The sequence below is a fragment of the Pholis gunnellus genome, assembly GCF_910591455.1.
Source record: "Pholis gunnellus genome assembly, chromosome: 18".
In the NCBI taxonomy this organism is placed as follows: domain Eukaryota; kingdom Metazoa; phylum Chordata; class Actinopteri; order Perciformes; family Pholidae; genus Pholis; species Pholis gunnellus.
In genome coordinates this window covers 2382531-2404562 of record NC_136545.1, presented here as the reverse complement: position 1 = coordinate 2404562, position 22032 = coordinate 2382531, and the positions used below count along the sequence as shown (strand labels likewise).

The window sequence follows — 22032 nt, the reverse complement described above, 5'->3', positions numbered from 1 at the left end:
GGGGTGTTTGTAGTCCTTCTGAAAAGCTTTGCATCGATGAGCTGTGTTGTCTGAGAATTGAACCCACAAGCTATAAAGTAAGTTAACTCGAACATCATCAAAGAATAACGTGATTAATGGTAACTATTAAAAGCAAATTTAATTTCATGACGTAAAACTGAACTGCAACAAATTGCTGTCTTGTCCTTAAAGAATACAAAATGACCTAATTGTTCCAAAGAGCCAGTATCTTCATCAGTAACATCTCTTCACAAGTGAAGGTGTTTTGTCATAAACTAATGATAACAGATATCCTGAATAAAAAGGGTGTAATACATAATTTATGCTGGGTAGAGTTAGAGAACAGCTGATAGCTCTACATGTGTGTCTGTGTTCAGCCTCATGTGTGAAAAGAGGATCTTTGAAGTGATCAACACCTCCCAGCATCCTTTCCTGGTGAACCTGTACGGCTGCTTCCAGACTGCAGACCACGTGTGCTTTGTGATGGCCTACTCCCCCGGAGGAGACCTCATGACACACATTCACACCAGCATCTTCACTGAGGAACAGACCCGGTTAGCACACATCACTCCGTAAAGTCATGACATGCAGCCTAAATACAGGATGTTGCTATTATTTCATCCCTCTCTCTCTCTCTCTCTCTGGTTTCAGGTTTTATTCGTCCTGTGTGCTGCTCGGCCTGGAGTTTCTTCACCAAAACCAAATAGTTTACAGGTGAGTCCTCCTCAGGCTGCTTTCAGAACAGTATTACTTCATACCTGGCTGCATGTCAGGAGCATGGTGCATGTTGCTTTGTGTCCGTCTGTCAGGGATCTGAAGCTGGATAATCTGCTGATGGATGCAGATGGATTTGTCAGGATAGCAGACTTTGGCTTGTGCAAAGAAGGTAAGATCATTCTGTCATTTTTAAGCTCCAGTAAATGTCAAACTCTTAAATGTGATTTTCTTTACCTACAGCACACGGCAAAGTTGGTAGAGAAGTGTTCATCTCGTGACAGGATTCAGTGTGTGCAGGCGTGGAACATGAACACCTATTCATTTGATGGCACTCATGAACTCATCTCAGTAGTTTTCTGTCATAACAGCATGTTGACGTTATTATGTGCTAACCTATGAGTGAGAGTGTGTGATGAGTCGGTAGTAAGGCTGTGCTGTGTGTAGGTATGGGCCACGGCGATCGCACCACAACGTTCTGCGGCACACCGGAGTTTCTGGCCCCAGAGGTGTTGACGGACAACACCTACACCCGCAGTGTGGACTGGTGGGGGCTGGGGGTCCTGGTCTATGAGATGCTGGTGGGGGAGGTCAGTATGTACGGGACAAACCAAACAAGGCAAATGCAAAGCAGCTCACGGGAGCCCCAGATCACATTAACTGAACACAAACACTGACATACCATCACCTCAAAGTGGATGGAGTGAAAATGACAGCGTGAAGTCCAACATTCTCCGTCTTCTCTTCTCTTCTCTCTGGGACGACTCTGGTTAAGTGCAGAGCAGGGTCGTCCTTCAATCGGAGTACGGCGGTTCGATCTCCGGCTCCACTAGTCACATGTCGATGTGTCCTTGAGCAAGACACTTAACCCCAAAATTGCTCCGAATGTTGGATAGTCTGATGGGCGGTGGTGTATGAATGTGTGTGAATGGATGTGAATGGGTGAATAATAGGGTGCAACAGATCACAAACCTCACGGTTCGGTTCAGATCACGGTTCTGAGTCACGGTTTGGATCATTTTTTTGATCAGCAAAGAAAAGGGGAGGAGTCAAATATAACTTTGCTTTCCATTTATTCATTAAAGAAGTTCAATTTGAAACCAAATTAAATAAATAATGAATAAAACATTCAAGAATACTCTGTTAAGTTTAAGTGCAACATGAGGTAAGGTTAACTTTAAAAATGTTTTCAAGAAGATGAGAATCTCTCCATTGTCTGGGGAGAGGGTCGACCTTTCTGTGGTGACTGGGATGTTGCTGTTGGGCCGTTCTAGCTTCACTCTGCTGCTTCTGTCAGCACCTGCACCAGGTGTGTGTCTGTGACTCTCACAGAGGGGGCGTGTCTACAGCACCTGTCTGTGTGACTCTCACAGAGGGGGCGTGTCTACAGCGCCTGTCTGTGTGACTCTCACAGAGGGGGCGTGTCTACAGCACCTGTCTGTGTGACTCTCACAGAGGGGGCGTGTCTACAGCACCTGTCTGTGTGACTCTCACAGAGGGGGCGTGTCTACAGCACCTGTCTGTGTGACTCTCACAGAGGGGGCGTGTCTACAGCACCGGACCATGACTCTCCACTCCACCGTGATGAAGTGAGCGGTCTCAGTCAGCCGTTGTCGTGTGTCTTTCTCTTTAAACAACGCCTACATACCGTAACGGTTTTGTCCACCGCCCTCATCTGTCATTAGAAGTTACAGGGAAGACGAAATGCTTCCAAACCTGCTACTTAAATGACGCCGGGAGCTTCTGACGCTCCTCCGCTCACCATGACTTTCACTGTTAAACGCTTCTAACACGCTCCGTTCACATGAACACACTACTGCTTTATTTTTTGAAAACAATTTTTTTTACTCGATTGATCCGCGGTTCACAAGTGATCCAAACCGTGAGGGGTGAACCGAACCGATCCCGGCTCGATCCGTGATCGGTTAAACCACTAGTGAATGATGTCATGTAGTGTTAAAGAGCTTTGAGTGTTCAGAAGACTAGAAAAGAGAAATACAAGTACAGTCCGATTACCATCTTCTCTTCTTCTATCCTCTCTTTTCCTCTCCTTGCCTCTCTTTTCCTCTCTTCTCCTCTTTTCCTCTCCTCTTTTCCTTCCCTTCTCCTATCCTTTTTTCTTCTCTTCTCTTCTTCTTCTCTCCTCCTCTCTCCTCCTGTGTCTCTGTCATTGTGTACGGTGGTTTTCTAGCTTTTTCTCTAAATGAGAGCAGAGAGAGTGAATTAACAGTCTCGACAGAGCAGCAATGATCTTACACTCAGTTAAACCAGCAGATCGTTCTGTGTCGGTTCAGCACTACAACAGACACCTTTCACATTGTCACATTGTTTTCACATTGTCATTTGACACATTGTTATTATAAAAGTATCGATTCTAGACACTTTATAGTGGCTCCTGCATTTTAACTTGATCTTGAGGCCCCATCTTGTTCAGGGTCCCTGTGTCAAAATGTAGGACTAATACATTTATATTATGATTAAACAGAAATATCTTGTGTCCGCCTTGATGAAGGGCCACACTGCTGGTAGGCGTGCATGATACAGACCACAAAAGCTTTCTGTCAGTGTAACATTTCTTTAGAAATGAACTGTGGGTTTTGCATTAGGGGATCTCTTAGAGGTCAGTATGGACAGCGATGTATATGGGAAGATGTTTTTATGTTTTTATTGTTTTAAAAGACAGACCAGATCTGTAGACAGCTTCCAAAAGTTGATCAGATGTTCAGCTCAAAAGCAGACAGTAACTCAGTCGATCTCCCTGTACTGTAATATAACCACCGAAGGAACAGAATCTTCTAGAACATTATTCAGTTTGTGCTGCTCTCTTCTCTCTCAGTCTCCTTTCCCAGGTGATGATGAGGAAGAGGTGTTTGACAGCATCGTCAACGATGACGTGCGCTACCCTCGCTTCCTTTCTCCTGAGTCTGTGTCCCTCATTCAAAAGGTTGGCCTCAATTAAGGGATCTGGATTCTCTTCAGGAGTTTTCACGTGATCTTTTTCGACAAAATCTCTCGCTCTGATCTTGTGTGTTTATTTACTCCTCTCCATTACTTTCACTGTGTTTTAGCTGCTGCAGAAGAATCCTCAGATGAGACTGGGAGGAGGCGAGGAAGACGCCTCGGAGATCAAAAGACACAAATTCTTTCAGGTCATTATCCGGCCAGGCGCTGCTGACCGCCTGACAGTCACCTCTTGATTCTGTAGAGCTTCAACTCAGGACAAACTACTGTACTCCAGCTTCAAAAGCGGACTATTGATCGCATACCTTTTTGATGAGCTAGTAGAGTTCTAATGCTTTCAGGTTCTTCAGCATTCACCGTTTCACGTCACAGCTCATTTTAAGTAACACTGAACTGGACCCAGAGCAGCAAATCCACTTTTGAAAACCTGTAGCCACTGAGAATGAAGGGAAAACATCAGTTGTGTAGTTCTAGTTCTGTGTGACACCAAAATATTCAACAAAGAGTCGGAATGTGACATTCATCTTAAAAATAACATTTTCCCACTTTATTGACATTAGGGATGTTGCCATGTACTGGAATTGATGATAACTGTGCTGTTTAAAGATGAAACGCTGACATCATGCTACTAATAAGCATATAAGAATACTGTGTAAATAATCCAGCGCCTCTTAAAGGTATAACATACAGGAATCTGCCTAGCGGAGGCATATAGACACAAGGCGGAAATCTAGTTTGTTAAAGAACATTAGTGATAACATTAGTGACGGCTGCTGTTTCTACAGTTTGAACCAGTTGAATATATTTGTATTGTACTCCAACTTGAGCATCTTTCTCAGCACTGACTGCACATTGAAGGTGATGTCTTTAGTGATTCCTGCTCCTCCTCATTGTCTGTTGACAGGGAATGGACTGGGCCGCTCTCCTGGCCAAAAACATGAAGCCTCCCTTCCTGCCGGTCATCAGAGCGCTGAAGGACGTCAGCAACTTCGACGAGGAGTTCACACGTCTCAAGCCGGTCCTCACCCCCCCACGGACGGCCTACACCCTCACTGCTGAGCAACAAGACATCTTTGCTGACTTTGACTTTTCTTTCATGAGTTGACCAAAGTGACTCTCACTCGCTGTGGAAGGCTGCTCCTGTTTATACTCACTTTTATTTGCCATAAAGCTCTTCTGACTGAACAGAAGCTGAGAAACTCCCTGTCCCTGTGGCCAGTTTAAACACTACAAAGATCCTGGCTGGAGAGCGACAGTCCGACTTTTCTCTCATCGAGCACCGTTCACACTGTATGAAATGTGTCACCTGTGCAATAGTTTTACAAATGGACATTGTTCCAGCCCTCTCGGTCTAAGAACTAAACTGTAAATATTTGTGACTCTGAAGGCCAAACGGTATCTTATTTATTATAACTATTCGACATCCATCTGTTGTTAACCGCCTCTGTTGTTGGGATGTAATACTGTTCTTCAGAGAGATTGCTCAGTCAATAAAACTGTATTTGTTATTTCAGAAAGGATACGATCATGAAGATTATGCTCATATAGAACAGACCAGCCTATATGTAAACATGAAGGAAATATTAATGAATAAATTGATATCTGCTGGACTTTAAATGACCAGGAAACTCGTCATTAACATTTATTTTTTGATGTATATTCATTTTAAAGTAGTAAAAACATTGCATGACAGTATTGCATATAATTCAGAAGTACACAACATGAATTAAATGTTAATTCATAAAAACCAGAGCGCTCACTGACGATGAATATAACTGGAGGCGGTCTGCATTTTGTCCAGCACTACAGCTGTACATTGAATTCAACACATTTATTGCTGTTACACTCGACTCTCTGCTAATGCTGAGCTACTGCTCCACGGTGCTCTTCCAGGTACTCCATTCAAATATTCATACAAAAATCTAGAGACATTTCTGGTTCAAAAGTTACAAAATGATGTACGATATAAAATAGCTTGAAATGCTGTCCATTGAAAGTCAAAGCCTCCGGTACGTCACGGTTGGATTAAACACCATAAACGCTACCTTCAAATTTCAAAACCGTTTGAAAAAAAAATGAACAATGTTAACTTGTCGTTCTCTCACTTCAACGAACGGTTTTAAGAGTGAAGCTGTTGAAGCTCATGGACCCTGTGAAACCTCTGCACAATAAATACCACTCAGCACTTAAGCAATCAATCACATGAAATGAGGACAGCAGACAGCATGACGCTTTCTACAGTAAAAACTAATGTACCGCTCATTTAACCTGTCAATCAGGGTCTGACTGCAGTGAGTGAACAGAAACCAGAGCAACCACACGTCTGGATTGTCTACACATGCACCTAAAACCAGGATATTTATCTTTGTATCAAATGTTTATGCAATAATTAACATTAAACGTATTTAACAGTCGGGTGTACAATGTTCATTGCTCACAGAAATGATTGAGTGGAGTTCGTAGGAGCGAGGGTTAGGTAGGATGTGGGAGCATAAAGACCAAGCTCGAGTCTACGGGGCTTTACGACTAGCTTCATCACAGCCTTCACATCAGACGGTGAAGGGCCTGAAATGCTACCGTATCCTTGAACGGCTGTAAACGAATGTTAGAATGAGGGCTTTAGTGCTGGTAACCTGTGGTCCGTCTGTTGATGGCCACTTCTGTGAAAAACAGGAAGTGTGGACTCCAACAACACTGCAGTGATGAGCCACTGGGAGGAGAGCTGTTAAAGATGGTAAATGTGGGACAACAACACAAGTGTCTTTACAAAGGTAAACTGGACAAAAGCATAATTCATCTCAACTTTGCAGTCAAGTGTCCCAAACACTAGAGAGGTTACATCTGAGTGAAATCCCTTTCAGTCTTTGAATGTCATGTAACCCTAGACCTGGTCGCTGCCCTCCCTGAAGTACACCTGTTCCCACACCACTGTGCCCCATACGCAGAAGAAACCCCACAGGTTGTTGAAGGTGCCCCGGTCGAAGGGGTTTTCATCAGCGCCGCAGTGTTTTAGGTAGGAGATGCGATGGCGCGACATGAACTCCCAGGTGGTGGTGTTGAGAGACACCAGGTAGAGGTGGGAGCCGAGCAGGAGCAGCACGATCAGCGAGAGCAGAGCCACCAGCACGACCACGGTCAGCAGCATGCCGTTGGTACGCAGCCACAGCTGCCAGCTGGGTGCGTACCTGAAACCCGTCCTGATGAAACAAGCAAGAGAGAAGCGATCTGTGGAGGCTTTGCAGCTGCAGCTTTCACCTGCCAGCACAGGGGTTGGTGACAGTGTTGTACTCACCAGGCAATGTGCAGCCCCCACAGCAGCACCAGCAGCTGGACGGCCAGGTAAAGCACAAACCAGCGGTGGTTCCTCTCGCCAACACAGTTCTCGATCCAGGGGCAGTGGTGGTCGTACCGCCGGACACAGTGCTGACACGTCTGGCAGTGCTTTGATCTCATTGGCTGCTGCTTGGAACAAAGGTCGTTGTATTTAGATGAAACATACATATTTTTTTAAAATAAAAAAACAACATGCTATGTGGACTGAAAGCGTAAAGTTGAACCCTGTTGTTTTGAACTAGCTAGTGTTCTGTTTAGAGCTACAGAGATCTCATCTCTGTGTCCATGAACACAGTGAGTGACCTGCTGGGTCATATGAGGATCTGTGTTCACTGGAGGTAGTACAAGTGTGTGACATAGAACTGTTCTGCTCGGCAACCCATCTGTTATTCTATACCACGGAGGGATCTTACGTACTTGTAGCACTTTGAGTGTCACATTTCAGCCTGAGAGCTGCACTGGTACCACAGAGAGATGACAAATTACAACACCATGTCTACAGAAAATCAACCAATCAACCAACCAATCAACCCATCCATCCATCCCTCCCTCCCTCAGGCTCAGAAACCACTTAACTCAAGGCACTCTACTACAACTCTTGTAACTTTTGTTATTACTGCAAACACATGATTGAAGTTCCATACTTGCTGTCCGCTCTATGTGAGATGCAGTTGAAAGCCCCAGAAAAGGCAAATACGTGGCCCTTGAGTTGAATGTTTTCTTTTGACAAATGACTGTTTCGTCAATCGAGACTGAACCTTTACTCTCCAATACAACAAGACTAAAGTAAGAAAGGGCTTCTTTTTTATGTGCCAACACAATTTAACACTCTTTCTGCCTCATAAATCTCTCCGTATTCATTCTCATGGTGTTCAGTCGTGTGAGCCCACGGCAGCGTGCTGCTGTGTGTGTGTGTGTGTGTGTGTGTGGAGGCTACCTGCAGCAGACAGTGGCCACAGCGGCGCTGTCGCAGGGACTTGGTGGTGGGGGGGATCATGTCCTGCTGCTCCTCCGTCACTCCCAGCATGAACTGGCACAACACACACAAGACAAACTGGTGAGAGAAGCCACGGCCCATTTTCAGTCCAAGCATTCATCACAACCTTCTGTGTGTGCTCATTTGTCATTTACATCCCCACAAACATGAAAACAATAACACCCCACAATCAGAGTTAGATTGTGTATCCCACAGGTCTGATGTACTCATGGGTCTTTATCTCAAGTTGATTATCAGAAATGGTGTATGGAATGGTCCACAGATCCCTTCCCAGGCATGCAGATGTACTGACTGTAAAACAGGGATGCATCAAATGTATGCAACACCTGCACTGCAACACAATACATGTGCAAAGGCATGAGGAAGCAGTCAGAGATCATACTGTCAGCCCAGATCAAGGACTGCTCCTCAGCTCAGGGAGCCAACCGCTGAAGGTGAAAATGATTGCAATATGTATATATTCATTTATTTATTTGTATACTTACATAGACACACCATTATTCCTCAATACATGTGTCCCGTTATCAGCCTTTTTAATCAGCAACACCTTCACACCTGTTAGAGGTGGCTCCTAGTCCCAGTCCAACCATCACCGCTGCTTCTTTGACTCTTTGGTGCAAAACCCTCTTGACGAGCAGCAGCAGCACTCACCTGTAGATCACTGTCATCAGACAGGATGAAGCCTGGGTCCATCAGAGAAACAGCGAAATAGAGCAACACCGACAGCAGCACCAGCAGCACGAAGAACACCGGCTGCACGAGCTGGCCCGTCTCCTCCTGCTGCCTCAGCTCTGCCACACACACACACACACGCACGCACACTACGTTTAGGTGGGACCTAAATGCCAACCTGAATAGCAGCTCCTCAGGTAACATCAGTATATATGACAATGCCATTATACATCAAGAATTAGCGTATCATTCCACATATTACATAGTATTTGAAGCCTACAGCTACATATAATAATAATAATATAACGTAGTGCTGTAATGAGTTTACCTGTATCATGTAGGAAGAGTATTAACGTTATGACCCATGTCAAAATCACATGAGCTGTTCTAACCAGGAACCCAGAGCCAAACACATTTTTGAACATGGTGCTAGCATGTTAGAGCGTCCATCGCTGTCTTCAGACGGACCACTGCGCTGCTCGCGTTAGCGGAAAGATAAAAGGGTTCCGCACATTAACCGACGTTGCTGAGACCTCGAGCGTCCTGTGTGGAGGCTAGCGTTAACAGCTAACGGTACTGTCACCGGCCAGTAACCAATGTTTTGCGACCGACGGCACTAAACAGCGGCGTGCACGTTATTGGTTCCGCGTGACTCAGTCAAACACTGAATTAAATATAGGTCGAAAAACATAATATTTGAATTTCAGCTTTGGTCTAATTTGTTTGTTGTTGTCGTCCGTGTGCAGTCTTAGCGGTGATTGGCCAGCGTCGGTCACGAGACAGTCTAGTATGGAGTGGCCGGGAGGGAGAATGAGCGCGAGGACTGCCCTAAGACGCTCAACCTGCTGCGTCTCATTATTTGTTTTGGTGACCTCACGTATGTAATCACGCGGTTCATGTTCACCAAATCTAAACGTAGTATTAGTATTTTATATTGTGTGCATCGCAGTGGTGGGCCTTCAGATTTCAGGTTTGAATGGTTTCATTTGACTGGTCATAAATATGCAAGTTCTTTTATCCTGATATTATATTTATCGTCTTGTGGGAACAATCTTTATACCCACATATTTGAAGTCATGCTGAATAAGCACCATTTACTTTTTTACGTCAATCTTTCTTTATGTTATCTGTGACTTTTCCTATTATTAAAAATAAAATGTGTTAAATTGATCAAAACATGACAAGCTGTGTGTAGTTCACAGCTCCAAAGAGGAGCTTTTCTGTGGAAGCTGCTGAAGTTTTCCATGACTTACTGGAATCAGTATGATACAATTCTGAAGGAAATATTCCTAAAAACAAATCAAATCAATCAACACACAGTTAACTTCACATTTCTCCTAAAATATTCTTATACTTATCCTGAAACAATCTCTAAAGCTCAAAGGTAGTCGAGTAGAATTCATTTACTACAAGGACACGGGGTGAGGTATTTTCATCATATTTTTGGTAAAACAAAACAAAATTTTAAATGAATTCCAAAAACACATTGCTAATCCCTTATTGGTCTTGATTGTTTTCAAATGATCACATCACATGAGTTGTAGCTCTTCCTCAACAAAGAGAGAATAACATGACATGCATAACAGTTTGAAATGATTATCTTCACATACAGTTCAAATATGTATCGAAACAATTGTGCATTCTTGGGCTGATACTTCCAAACACATCCATTCAGGGTTCCTCCATCCTGCGCTCCAGTGTTTGATATCTCTGCTCCTGTCACACACAACTCTATGAATCAGAGAAGTGTTACTGAGCCTGCAGCTCTTTGGCCTGTTTTTCATCCAGAATGAGAGGAGTTGGCAGTGTCCTCCCTTTGAGCAGCTGCTCCAGCCCCTGGCAGAAGTGAGAAGGAGGTAAATTACACCGCTGTAATTAGATCAAAACACTGAAGATAAAGGCAGTGTATTCAGTGGCCACAATTCATTTTAAAGCTGAGAAAATGGAACAAAAATGTATTCAAAGAACAACCTGTAACTGCTTTATATGTTTCAGCAGCTTAACACTGTAACCCACTAACTCAACTTGTTCTAATATCCTTCATGTTTATATATGGATATGTGGGCACTTTCATGTACTCACCTCACCAAAGTAGGAGACCAGTGGGGAAATCTCACATTGAGCTGGAGGGTTGTCCCCTGCTGATACACTGTGGGATCATTTATATTTCAGATTTTAGGGATGGACTCAGATTTTTTTTCAGTCTTTCTCAATACAACACACACACACACACACACACACACACACACACACACACACACACACACACACACACACACACACACACACACACACACACACACACACATATATATATACATACATACATATGTAAAGTAAAATGTTAATTGCATTTTTTTCACCTCAGTTAAAGCTACAGTGTGTAGAATGTTTATGTGATGTTGCGCTTAGCTTAGCATAAAGACTGGAGGCAGGGAGAAACAGATAAACTGTTTTGGGCATGCTGGAACTATTTCCAGACTCAAGGACGTCTCTGCATCCTGCCATCATTTTTTTTAGCACATAGCTCCCCATAAAACACAACTTGCCATTTTTACATGTGGATTAAACAAAATACGATACAACATGTTGTGAGCTTTAGAGGTGCTGGCAGGCTGCTTTCTCACAGTAGACATCTTGCCATCATTGATGTTGTTGGTTCTACCTGTGCTTTTACTGCTAGGTTCAAATGCCTGCCATAAAAAACAGGGTATGGGTTCAAGTTCTGACCGTATCTGTCAGTGCAGAGTGTTTACAGGAACATTGTCCTCTGACCTGGCTGTAGAAGGAAAGGTGTTCCCTCGTTCATCTAACAGCGTGGCTTTTGCGGCTGTTGCCCAGCGGCAGTGTTGAGCCAGCAAAGAGTTTCTGGCTGTGGTTGGGCTGTCTGTGGCTGCTCCGTCTGCATTTTTCAGCGGAGAAAATTCATCCTCCCTCACAACCTCAAATGCAACAAAGTTCCTTCCAAAGACAGATAGTGCATATTGTAATTAGCTGTAGAGACACTGTTGTATGACTTCATGTAATTTTATGTAGAGTAAAACAACAGATGTCAATAGCTGAATACACAATATAATAATCAACAATACCTTGAGAATGGAAAAACATCAAAAACAAATTTCTCCAACTTAATGCCATTTGGTTTGGTGGGTTTGACTTGATTGCCACATGTGTCCACAAAGGGCACTTTCTTGAAGGCAACATGCTGTTTCAGTTGGCCTTTATATGCCCTGTAAGATGAAAAAATAGAAGGAAATCAAAAGCATTGTTACAGCGTGTAACAACATGCAAAGGAATATTATATATAGGGTTTATCCTCTGGGGTCCCACATACTTTTTTTGTATATTATTAAGGACGTGTTAATAAGTGCAAACTCTGAGGATAGTGCAACAGGGTAGGCCAGGGAGTCATCAACATATTTAAGAATCATCTGCTGGGGACCATGAATATACACCAAACATGTATGTCAGTCAGGCCAGCTGTAAAAGTTGAATTAACATAACAGTGGTGTTACCAGTATGTGAATGGACAATGTCACACCCTCTGGCTGAATTGAGTAATCTACTTGACTACATTTTGTATATTCCCCCTTGATAACGAATTTCTGTACGGAAGTCAATAAAGTAAGCACTTAATAAACTAGCATATTATTAAGTCAACATTTATAGCATAGCTGGTGGCTCTCACCTATGGCTGTCTGAATCCCCTGAGCGCAACTCAAACTGAGTCAGTGGCTCAGTTGGAACTAGAAGTGAGGTGCTATTTCAAAATAAAAGCTGGGACAGCGGCCCTTATTAAAGGATATGGATATTTTTTTACTGTCCACAAATCCCATGAAAAACCAAAAGCAACAAAATGTTAGTCCCTCTCTCAATACTATTTAACTCGTACTTAAGGTGCGTTCACACCAAACGCAGTGCAACGAAAAGACGCTGCCGTATTTACGTCTAGATGACGTTGTTTAGAGCAGAGGTCCCCAACCTTTTTTGCGCCATGGACCGGTTTGATGTAAGACAATATTTTCACGGACCGGCCTTCAAGGTGTGGCGGATAAACACGACGAAATAAAATGTTACGATCGGCATGAAAACAAATATAAAATTCATACAAAATACAACTCACCAAATTTCATACAGCTAGGTGAAACCCAATGTTGGGGCTACTCAATAGGGGGCGCTATCGAGCCAATATTTCATACCGCACGCAGCTGGACACCCCAATCAGACTGCAATTTTCGCAAATTCTGGCTTGTGTTCCAAATTTCAAAAGTTTTCCAGTATCCCAAGAACCTCTTTTTTGCGACATTAGAATAACAATAGGTCCTCCGCTCCGACTAAGTCGGTGCTCGGGCCCTAATAATTCCTACAGTTTCAATAGGGACCTCGCGGCGGTTTTTGAATGAGTTCACGGAATCAGCCAAACGTAGAGGTGGAGGCAGAGCATTCCACAACCTTGGTGCTACTGCCTCAAAAGCACGGTCACCACGGGTCTTACGGCGAGTGCGTGGGTCGGACGGATAACCTAACGTTTGACCTGAGAGCGCGGGCGGGTGAATAAGGGTGAAGTAGTTCAGCCACATATGTAGGAGCCTGACCGTGTAGTGCTCTGTAAATGAGAATGAGAATTTTAAAGTGTGTCCTAAATACGTTTTGGATGACCTGCAAACAGTTAAGAGCAGCTACACTGAGTAATGAGAAAAGTGTGTTACAGTAGTGATGCGTGACGAGATAAAGGTGTGTATGATCATCTCTAGTTCAGCTGTTGATACTACAGATCTCAGTTTACTGATATTTCTTAGGTGGAAGAAACAGGATCTGGACAGCTGCTTAACATTGGGGTCAAACAACATGGATCGATCACAAATAACCCCTAGATTGCGCAGGTTGCAATGGGCAGCAGAGGAGAGTTGACCAATGTTCTGCTTGATCGTAGGGACAAACTCATCCGGTGCAATAACTAGAACCTTCGTCTTGGTGTCGTTAAGTTGTAAGCAGTTTTCTGCCGTCCAGTCTCTGATAGCATTTACACACTCCAGGAGCCTAGTTAATGCGAAAGCCTCACTGGGTTTGAATGACAGATGGAGTTGGATATCATCTGCATATATATGATAGGCAACATTATAACTTTTTAGAATCGGTCCCAAAGGTAACAAATACAGGGAAAATAACAGAGGCCCCAGAACCGAGCCCTGTGGTACACCACAGGACAGTGGAGAGGTAACAGACACAAAATCACCCACAGAGACATTAAAACTTCTGTCAGCGAGGTAAGATGTAAACAGGTCTAACGCTATGCCAGATATGCCAACCCAATCACGTAGCCTCTTAATCAAGATGTTATGGTCTACAGTGTCGAATGCAGAACTGAGGTCCAGAAGTACTAACACAGAGCAGTCTAGCTAGCTTAGAATAGCACCGATCGATACAAGCTCCATTAAGAAAACAAGCATTTTAAGTGATTTGCTTGTCGTCTTGCGGCGAGAACTAACAAAACATGAATTCACACTTTTTACAAATCAGCATCAGTAGGTAGTTATTTCGGCGTTGCTTTTTGTCGGTTTATTGCAGTTAAATCACAGTAAAATCTGTTTGTTTTGTGTTCATACAGCTCACTGTTTTTTCTTTCTTTTGACCACCACTTATACGAGGCTTTTCATCTGGGCTAGAATGTTGTCCAGGGCCCAGGTCAGAGTCTGCATTTTTCCTTTTTCAAATATTTCTCCATCGCTGTTCGTCTCCCACGCATCATTTCATTCTACCGTCTTAAATTAACACGGTCATTATTGCGCTACCTACTGCCACCCACTGCCATGGAAGAGTATTTATTACTTAGCCAGTCACTATATTGCAGCTCAGACACTCAACAATGGCAAATTATTTGCAGCAACTAATTCATGTTTTTTTGGACCGATTAAGGGAAATTGGACATTTTCCCAGGGCACACCTGGCGATCTCTTTTTCTCTGCTGAGTTCACTTACTGTGACTCCCATACTGTGCTGTCAGGGGGACCCTACCAACACATAGGACAGTAAAGGCTCTTACCCTGCTACATCCTGCAGGAAAGCCCTGGTAAAAAAGTGATTGCAGATGTTTCCAGCACTGTACACCAACTCCCCTTCAGGTCCTCGCAGCTCAGCTGTCTCTGGTTGGATCTCACTGTACTCCACTACCTGGGAGACGCCTCGCACCCTGCAAACCACGCCCACTGGCTCAGTAGGGTACGCCTTCTCCACCACCTGACACATGACAGAGATGAGAGGCTAGATTGAAATTAGATTTCATTTGACCCTTGTGACGTTTTACAAAAATACATACAATTATTTGAAAAGATGGCTTATGTGTGCCATCCATCCATTTTCTGCCACTTATCCGGGGTTGCGGTGGCAACAGGCTAAGCAAGGTAGTCCAGCCCCAGCACCGTTTTCCAGCTCTTCCTTGGGGATCCTAAGCGTCCCCAAACCAGATGATATATATAATCTCTCCATTTTGTTCTGGGTCTACCCTGAGGTCTCTTACCAGTTGGATGTACCTAGAAAACCTCCAAAGGAAGGCGCCCATGAATTTTGCAACATTTTGGTCTTAATTTGTTGCCTTTTCTTTTTAATTACTGGAGCACTAATGGCATATGACAGAATACACTTATCAACATCGGAGAAGGAAGCGTGGGGATTGGATACATCTGAGGGGAGTAGACCTTGAGACGATCACCGCCCACCACCACCGGGACAGACCTGCCGTACCAAACGCTACTGAAGCCAGAGTCGAGAGGGAGGAGATCTGGGATGGAAGCTAAGCTAACCCAGCTAGGTTAAGGCTATTCCACAACCTAGTCTGCTTCTGGCTAATGTACATTTGCAAGACAATTCAGGCAAACCCAGCAACGTTACAGTCTCAATTACCCTGACCACACATCTTCACAGTGCTTAATCACAAGCACACCCCTCCCTCTCTACCACAACCTCAAACTAAACCCTTTACCTGACTCCAAACCCTATTTACCATCCCACCCAGTATGATAGGCTGGGATCATTTTTCTATTCCCTCACCCTTACGGTCTTTTAAACCCACAGTCCGTCGCCCATACCTGGATCCAGTCCCGGACGGAACGTCATTTCATGTGTTTCATGTCAATCACAGATTATCGTAAAAAAAGGATTAGATTAAATAGATAGAATATATATATAATAATAGATAGGTCCCGTCCTAAGGGAGGACAGCAGGAGTCTGTCCTCCTCTGCCCCCCAACACCACTTCCTTGCACGTCCAGGTGTGAAGGTGTGGCAGTTAAAGCATTTTAATCAGAATTTCAAAAATGACTTATTTTTTTTTAAAGAAGAGAGGAAAATATTTTAACTCCCATTTGGTAATGGTTTATTTCAACCAATTTCTCTTTTATATATTGATTAAAAATAGAGGAGGAGCAACCTCTGCCTCTATGGCCTGCCTCCTCTGACAACAAACATTCTATTAACCTCTAATCTAAGGGTAAGGCCAGCCCCCCTCAGGAAACTCAGTTCAGACGCTTTTTAGCTGCTTGTGTTTTTCAGTCAATACCTAAAGCTCATGACTATACATGAGGGTTTTGAACGAAGATAGACGGGGAAATTGAAAGCTTTGATTTCCAAGACAGCCCATCACATACAGACCCTTCAGTATCTCAGGGCAGATTTCATCCAGAGCTTCTTAATTACTTTATTATATTGGTGAGATTTCTCCCTCTGCTCCAGACTCTGCCTCCCCCACAGACAATATGTTGGTTGGGTTCAAGAGTTCCTGAAAGTGCTCTTTTTACGCTCAACAATATCCCGAGTCAGGGTCAACAGTTCCAATCCATACTTCATTGAGGTGAACTGAAAGTAATTCTCTATAGTCTACCCGAACTCTGACCACACCACCAAAGGCAAAGCCATTCCGGCCTCCTAGTACCGGACTGCTGTTCAGCCAAGCAAAGCCTGAAAGGCCTCCTTCTTTAGCTCGATGGCCTCCTTCGCCACTGGTGTCCACCAGCGGGTTCTTAGGTTGCATGCCAGACAGGCAGCCCTGAACTTCTGACCACAACTCCTGGCAGCTGCCTATACAATGGAAATCCTTTCGGAGGTCGGAGTTAAAGACCTTGCAGACAGAGGCCTCAGCCAGATGTTTCCAGTTCACCCTCACTATGCTCCTCTCTTTGCCCGAGTGTCTAAGACATATGGCCGCAGATCTGATGATAGGACCACAAACTTGATCACTGATCTTTGGCTGAAGGTGTGTGGCATCAAGTACACTTATGAATCACCCTATGCTTGAACATGGTGTTTGTTACGGCCAATCCATGAAGTCCAATAACAAAGCACCGCAACTATATTAAGTTAATACCGCACCACATTCCGCACTAGCTTTGGTTCCTTCCCCACCAGAGGAGATCCACATCTGTAGAACCAGTCTAAGATGCCAGCTGGCTGACATTACGGTTCTCTTCATCTTCTCTTTTTCCACTGGTAACCAAACTGTTACCAAGACATTTACAGCTTCCTTTATACACATCACAGGCATGCTGCTTTTCTGTTTAAAGGAAACAACACATTTATATTTACATATAACATATTTATATTCCTTTGCTAGAGTGAGGTGAGAAGATTGATATGATTCTCATGTCTGTGTGTTTAGTACAGTGCTGCAACCAGAACATGGTTGACTTAGCTTAGCTTACCTAAGACTTGAAGCAGGGGGAAACAGCTAGCCTGGCTCTGTCCAAAGTTCAAAAACACATCTACCAGCACTGCTAAAGCTCTCCGATTAGCACATTTGGTTTGAATCTGAACACAAACAGAAATGTAAAAAGGATGCCTCCCTGCTCCAGCTTCATATTTAGTGCACAGACATGACATCAATATTTTCATCTAGCTCTCAGCGAGAAAGTACATAAACATGTTCCCAAAATATTGAGCTATTCATTTAATGGACTCTTTTAAAGCTACTGTATGATATTACTCTACCTTGGCTCCGCAGTCAGCCCCTTTGCTCACACAGAACCCAATAAACACAGGGTCGGCCATTTTTACCAGGATGTTGTCTACACAGTACACATGCAGGTACTCCACTCCCCTCTTCTTCATGTCCTCCAGCACCTTGTTGTCCACCAGCGCCTGGTACAGACCACCATTACCATCTGTCAGAGAGTGGAGAGGTTTTGGAACATGGCGCATTACCTCAAACTATCCTCAACACACATCGGTGGCATTAGCTGAAACCAACGGGACCTCACTGATATTTGTCTGGACCTTCAGTAGGAACTGATGTGCACCTACCTGGGGCCATGGCTATCTTCCCTTTTCCCTGCAGGATGACCTTTCCGTCAAAGGTCACTGCTGGGATCATCCTTTGCTCAAACATTACAATGTTTGACGGCTCCAGACCAAAGTAGTTGTTCTCCTTGAAGAACTTCTCAGTGGGAGCCAGAGTGAACTCACTGGTCATTATGTACCTGAAGAGTTGCAATAGACAAGAGGTTTAAATGTTTACTCTTGATCATCCTGGTCACATTATTTATCTGAAAATGTATCCAAGCTCAATCATAGAGCCAAAACTGCCACATTTTTTTAAAATCACATAACATTATTTAAAGCGGCTATAATCAATATTTCTGTACTGACAACAGAGGACTAAGTGTGTGAAAGGTGTTACTCGTAGTAACCAGCTCACAAATACTATACAGTTCCCGTCTCCACAAAGCTTTAAACCATCAGCTCATTGTTTGGGGACGCAAATGTTCTTTTTCGGTTCACTCTCACTGCTCTCATCAACCTTGTTACCAGCAGCAGGCAGCTGTTTTCAGTAAAAACATCTAAAAACACACAGTATGTTTCCTGCCCAGCAACAAGCTGATGAACATACAGCTTTTCTGTACCAAGGCAGAGCGCAGCAACTAGAAAACAAGCGCATGTTGAAATAAAATGGTTTGAAGTTTACAGGCTGACTGGATAAATAAGAGAGTGAAACCTGTGTTCCTTCAGCTTTCCATCTAGCCTTTTTTACTAATTACCTCAAAACCAATATAAATGATTTATTTACCATGTATCACACTTGAATATATGATGTAAAAATAGCTAAACCACCCCAAACCGGGAATCCCATTAGAATTGTAAGCAGAGATGGCAATTTCTGTTCCCTCATAAACAGACTTAAACGCTCAAGTTTTAACTATTTGGTTTCATTTTTAGAAGTTTCCTTTGAAATGATACAGGTCTATGCCATATTCAATTTGGTATGTTTCATCAAATGTCAACAACTCAAGTTCGGGTCTTTTTGATAAAATATGTACTGCATTTTGGCTTTGTAGGGCAGATTGAGCAGCAAACGTTTTCATGTTGTTCTTATTGTGTCAGCATAAACCTACACACGATCAGAGAAGTGGAGGAGGATCCATCATGTGATCTTACCATGGAACGCTGCATTTTGAGTCATACTTTCTGTCGGCCAGCTCCTGGATTTTGTGAATGCGCTCTGCCTGGATTTGATACAAGGTTTTGCCGCTTGGTAGCCCAACATCATACATCCCTTTTGGATACTGAACACCAAGACGGGTCCCCTGACCGCCGGCCAAGAGCAGGACTCCAACTCCGTTCTCTGAGATTTTCAAAAGCCCTGTCAAAATAGAGGTAACATGAGCAGCAAGGTCTTTAAACTTTACAACTGGCATAAATAGCGCACTACACCTTTTGTCAGATTGTATAAGTGAAAAAAAACGTTCCAAGCTGGCGTATTGCTGTGTTAAAGCTTCAGTAGAGTATCAGTGACAGTATGAGCCATGAGCAGCTAAACCTTCTCAGATTGTTTATTGTAATGGTTTATAGAGTTATGAAGAGGTTCATCTCTCTAGTATTTCACAAGCAAAAGCAATGATTTAAGAAAAGTCAAGAAAAAAAATGGTGGAGCAGAAATATTTTTTCTTCTTGTTAAGTTGCGACCACCGTTTTAAACATTAAACAGACCAATGCCAGCCCTGTTAAGTTTTGTGAGTGTGCAGATTCTGTCGCAGATGGTAATAAACAGTGTTTAGCTGAATTTATTGTATTAATGTTGATTGGATTGCATTTGGATGTACCTGTCAGCTGTGGTGCATTTTGCAGCCACTGTGCCAACACTTTGGAGACATTTCTTGAGATCTTTACATCTAGTGGGAGATGCTGGCATCATCGGCCGGATTACGAACAACAATGAGACTTCATATAGAGAGGACATCAACAACCTTCAGAGTGGAGCTCAGAGAATAACCTGCTGCTCAACGTCAGTAGAACCAAGCAGCTGATTGTTGATCTGAGAAAAAAGGAGGTGAATACGCACACCCCTGTCAATCAATGGAGCTGAGGTGGAGCAAGTTAACAGCTTTAAGTTCCTGACTCTGTGCTGGAACTACTGGAACATCTGAAACCAGATTCCAGACACTGCCTTTTAATTAGATTGGGGACAACTGCTTTACTCCTTAACAATGCATGGATTGCATTTCATACACTAATCATGTTTAATGTAAAATCTTATTCTGAAAAATAACTGCTCAATAAAGATGTTGAGTAAAGGTGTAGGGCAGTAATATATATATATATATTTATACAGTATTTCCTCTAAAATGTAGTAAGGTATAAAATGTAAAAACCTTGGTGGAGTAATACTCTCCTTTAGCTCAAAGTGTAAGAACAGTATTTGAGTGGAACTGTTCCTCTGGAGCAGAGCAGTCAGTGACTGATGGAGATACTGCTGCAGCTATATGAACAGTGGCGATCACACCTAAAGTCGAAACATCTCTGACAGAAAACACAACTCCATGTTGTTATTCAGCAGCCTGACCCCTACTTCCTCTTCTCTGACTTATTCCTCACAGTTACCGTAAGCCTTCTAAAACGTTCACCTTCATTTTCCCACACTGCGAGAGACTCTTTGTCACTCTTCCTCACGCTGCCGATGGACTCCGGGGGGACCGGCTCTATGTGTTGATCCAGGCTGGCGGACGGGGAGGCCGCAGCCCTCGCAGCCCCTTCACAGTGATCCTCCAGTCCCGTTAGATCCAGCTGGGACAACTCCTGGAGGAACGCTTGTCTCTCCCCCTCACACAGCTCGGGCCAGAACTGCAGGATGTGAGACTGTCCCGCGCTCTCTAAGCTCTGCTTCACTTGCTCCAAGGAAAGCATGTTGTCTCCCGGTTAGAAAACACACCGTGAAGTAGGACACTCCGTCAGTAGGAAGTGAGTGCAGCTCTCGGTCCCAGACAAAGGATCGTGTGGTGGGAGTCAGACAGAACGGGATGCAGCCTGCTGAGGTCCGATGAACAGCGTCTCTGTGCTGCTTTCTGAAAACAGACTTCCTCTCAATCAGCAGCGAGCCACGAGACCAGATGTGTGCTGACTCAGCCCCCCATCAGCTGACTGCTGCACAGAAGCATGCAGACTTTCATGTTCCAAACGTAGTAGTGTAGTAGAACCTGTAGTTCACACTGCCGTGTGAAGGGACACTTTGCAGACGGTCCCTGCTGGTCTCCCAGCGGCGGCTTAGAGACCGACGTTATTTGTCCGTCCTGATGAAAACAAGCTCATAGTTCGTTGTCTACCGTACTACGGTTCCACAGAGACCCGACAGCACAGAACATGTACTGTAGACAGGAACCAAAGATGTCTGGAGCCAAAGAGAAGTCAATGTGAACCCTTCTGCCACATCCACCATAACAGCAGTACCTATTTACATTAAAAACATAGATTTACTATATTTACATGCTGTGATAGACTACAAGTTACTCCAATTCCTTTCAGCTGTGGTGGAATGTAACGTAATTACATGTAATCAAGTGAGTAAATTAAAGATACTTGTACTTTACTTGAGTATTTCAATTGTATGCTACTTTCTACTTTTACTCCACTACATCTCAGAGGTACATGTTGTACTTTTTACTCCACTACATCTCAGAGGTACATTTGTCGCTAAAAGCAACTTAACGAATTGAGTTTGAGGCGTTTACTTAGATTCAAGCAATAGTTTTATTTATCACAGAGATATTAGCCGAGCAGTTAAACGTGCACGGTCCTAACAGTTCCTCTCCGAGTGAGAGCAACGTGAAAAGGCGCTTGGACACGGTAGCGCGGTAAGTTTTGTAGGTTCTCCTTAGAGGAGCCATTGGTCAAAGTCAAGGTGCAGGCGGGATCGATTTTAGCAGAGCGACGGCCTGGTTGGAGCACTGAGCATATCCGCTCACACTGGCTCTCGTCCGGGAGCCTCCTTCGATGCGTCTTCAGTGTGTGTGTATGTTGTGAAAGCCTAGCCTAACAGGCTCCAAAGTGTGTAGTCTACGTTTTGCTATCTCAAGCTGTGGTACGTACTGTTCTCA

At 43.8% G+C, this 22032-nt stretch overlaps 3 protein-coding genes across 4 annotated transcripts in view; 1 reads left to right on the top strand and 2 right to left on the bottom strand.

Annotated features, from left to right (window-relative positions):
- The window catches only part of pkn3 (protein kinase N3), a 28684-nt gene extending 22612 nt beyond the window's left edge, over nt 1-6072 (top strand). For both annotated transcript variants that reach the window (XM_079179006.1, XM_079179005.1), the window contains exons 16-22: nt 378-554; nt 652-714; nt 810-886; nt 1162-1304; nt 3551-3658; nt 3783-3863; nt 4580-6072. In XM_079179006.1, the coding sequence (XP_079035132.1) occupies nt 378-554; nt 652-714; nt 810-886; nt 1162-1304; nt 3551-3658; nt 3783-3863; nt 4580-4780 (850 nt within the window). In that variant the 3' untranslated portion in view covers nt 4781-6072. The remainder of the gene's footprint in view (nt 1-377; nt 555-651; nt 715-809; nt 887-1161; nt 1305-3550; nt 3659-3782; nt 3864-4579) is intronic.
- A 484-nt stretch (nt 6073-6556) lies between these two features.
- On the bottom strand, nt 6557-9102 carry zdhhc12b (zDHHC palmitoyltransferase 12b; the record flags this gene model as incomplete). The annotated part of the gene is made up of 5 exons (XM_079179042.1): nt 6557-6872; nt 6968-7137; nt 7946-8038; nt 8657-8796; nt 9006-9102. The coding sequence occupies 5 exons, from the start codon at nt 9100-9102 to the stop codon at nt 6557-6559; spliced, it is 816 nt and encodes a 271-aa protein (XP_079035168.1).
- A 1003-nt stretch (nt 9103-10105) lies between these two features.
- Nucleotides 10106-20985, bottom strand: uap1l1 (UDP-N-acetylglucosamine pyrophosphorylase 1 like 1). Its single transcript, XM_079179513.1, has 9 exons — nt 20566-20985; nt 19100-19304; nt 17969-18144; nt 17657-17829; nt 14721-14914; nt 11767-11907; nt 11453-11638; nt 10760-10826; nt 10106-10513 (listed from the first exon to the last, which is right to left on the bottom strand). Exons 1-9 carry the CDS (start codon nt 20843-20845, stop codon nt 10427-10429), a joined length of 1509 nt encoding a protein of 502 aa, XP_079035639.1. The 5' UTR covers nt 20846-20985; the 3' UTR covers nt 10106-10426.
- Between the last annotated feature and the right edge of the window lie 1047 nt (nt 20986-22032).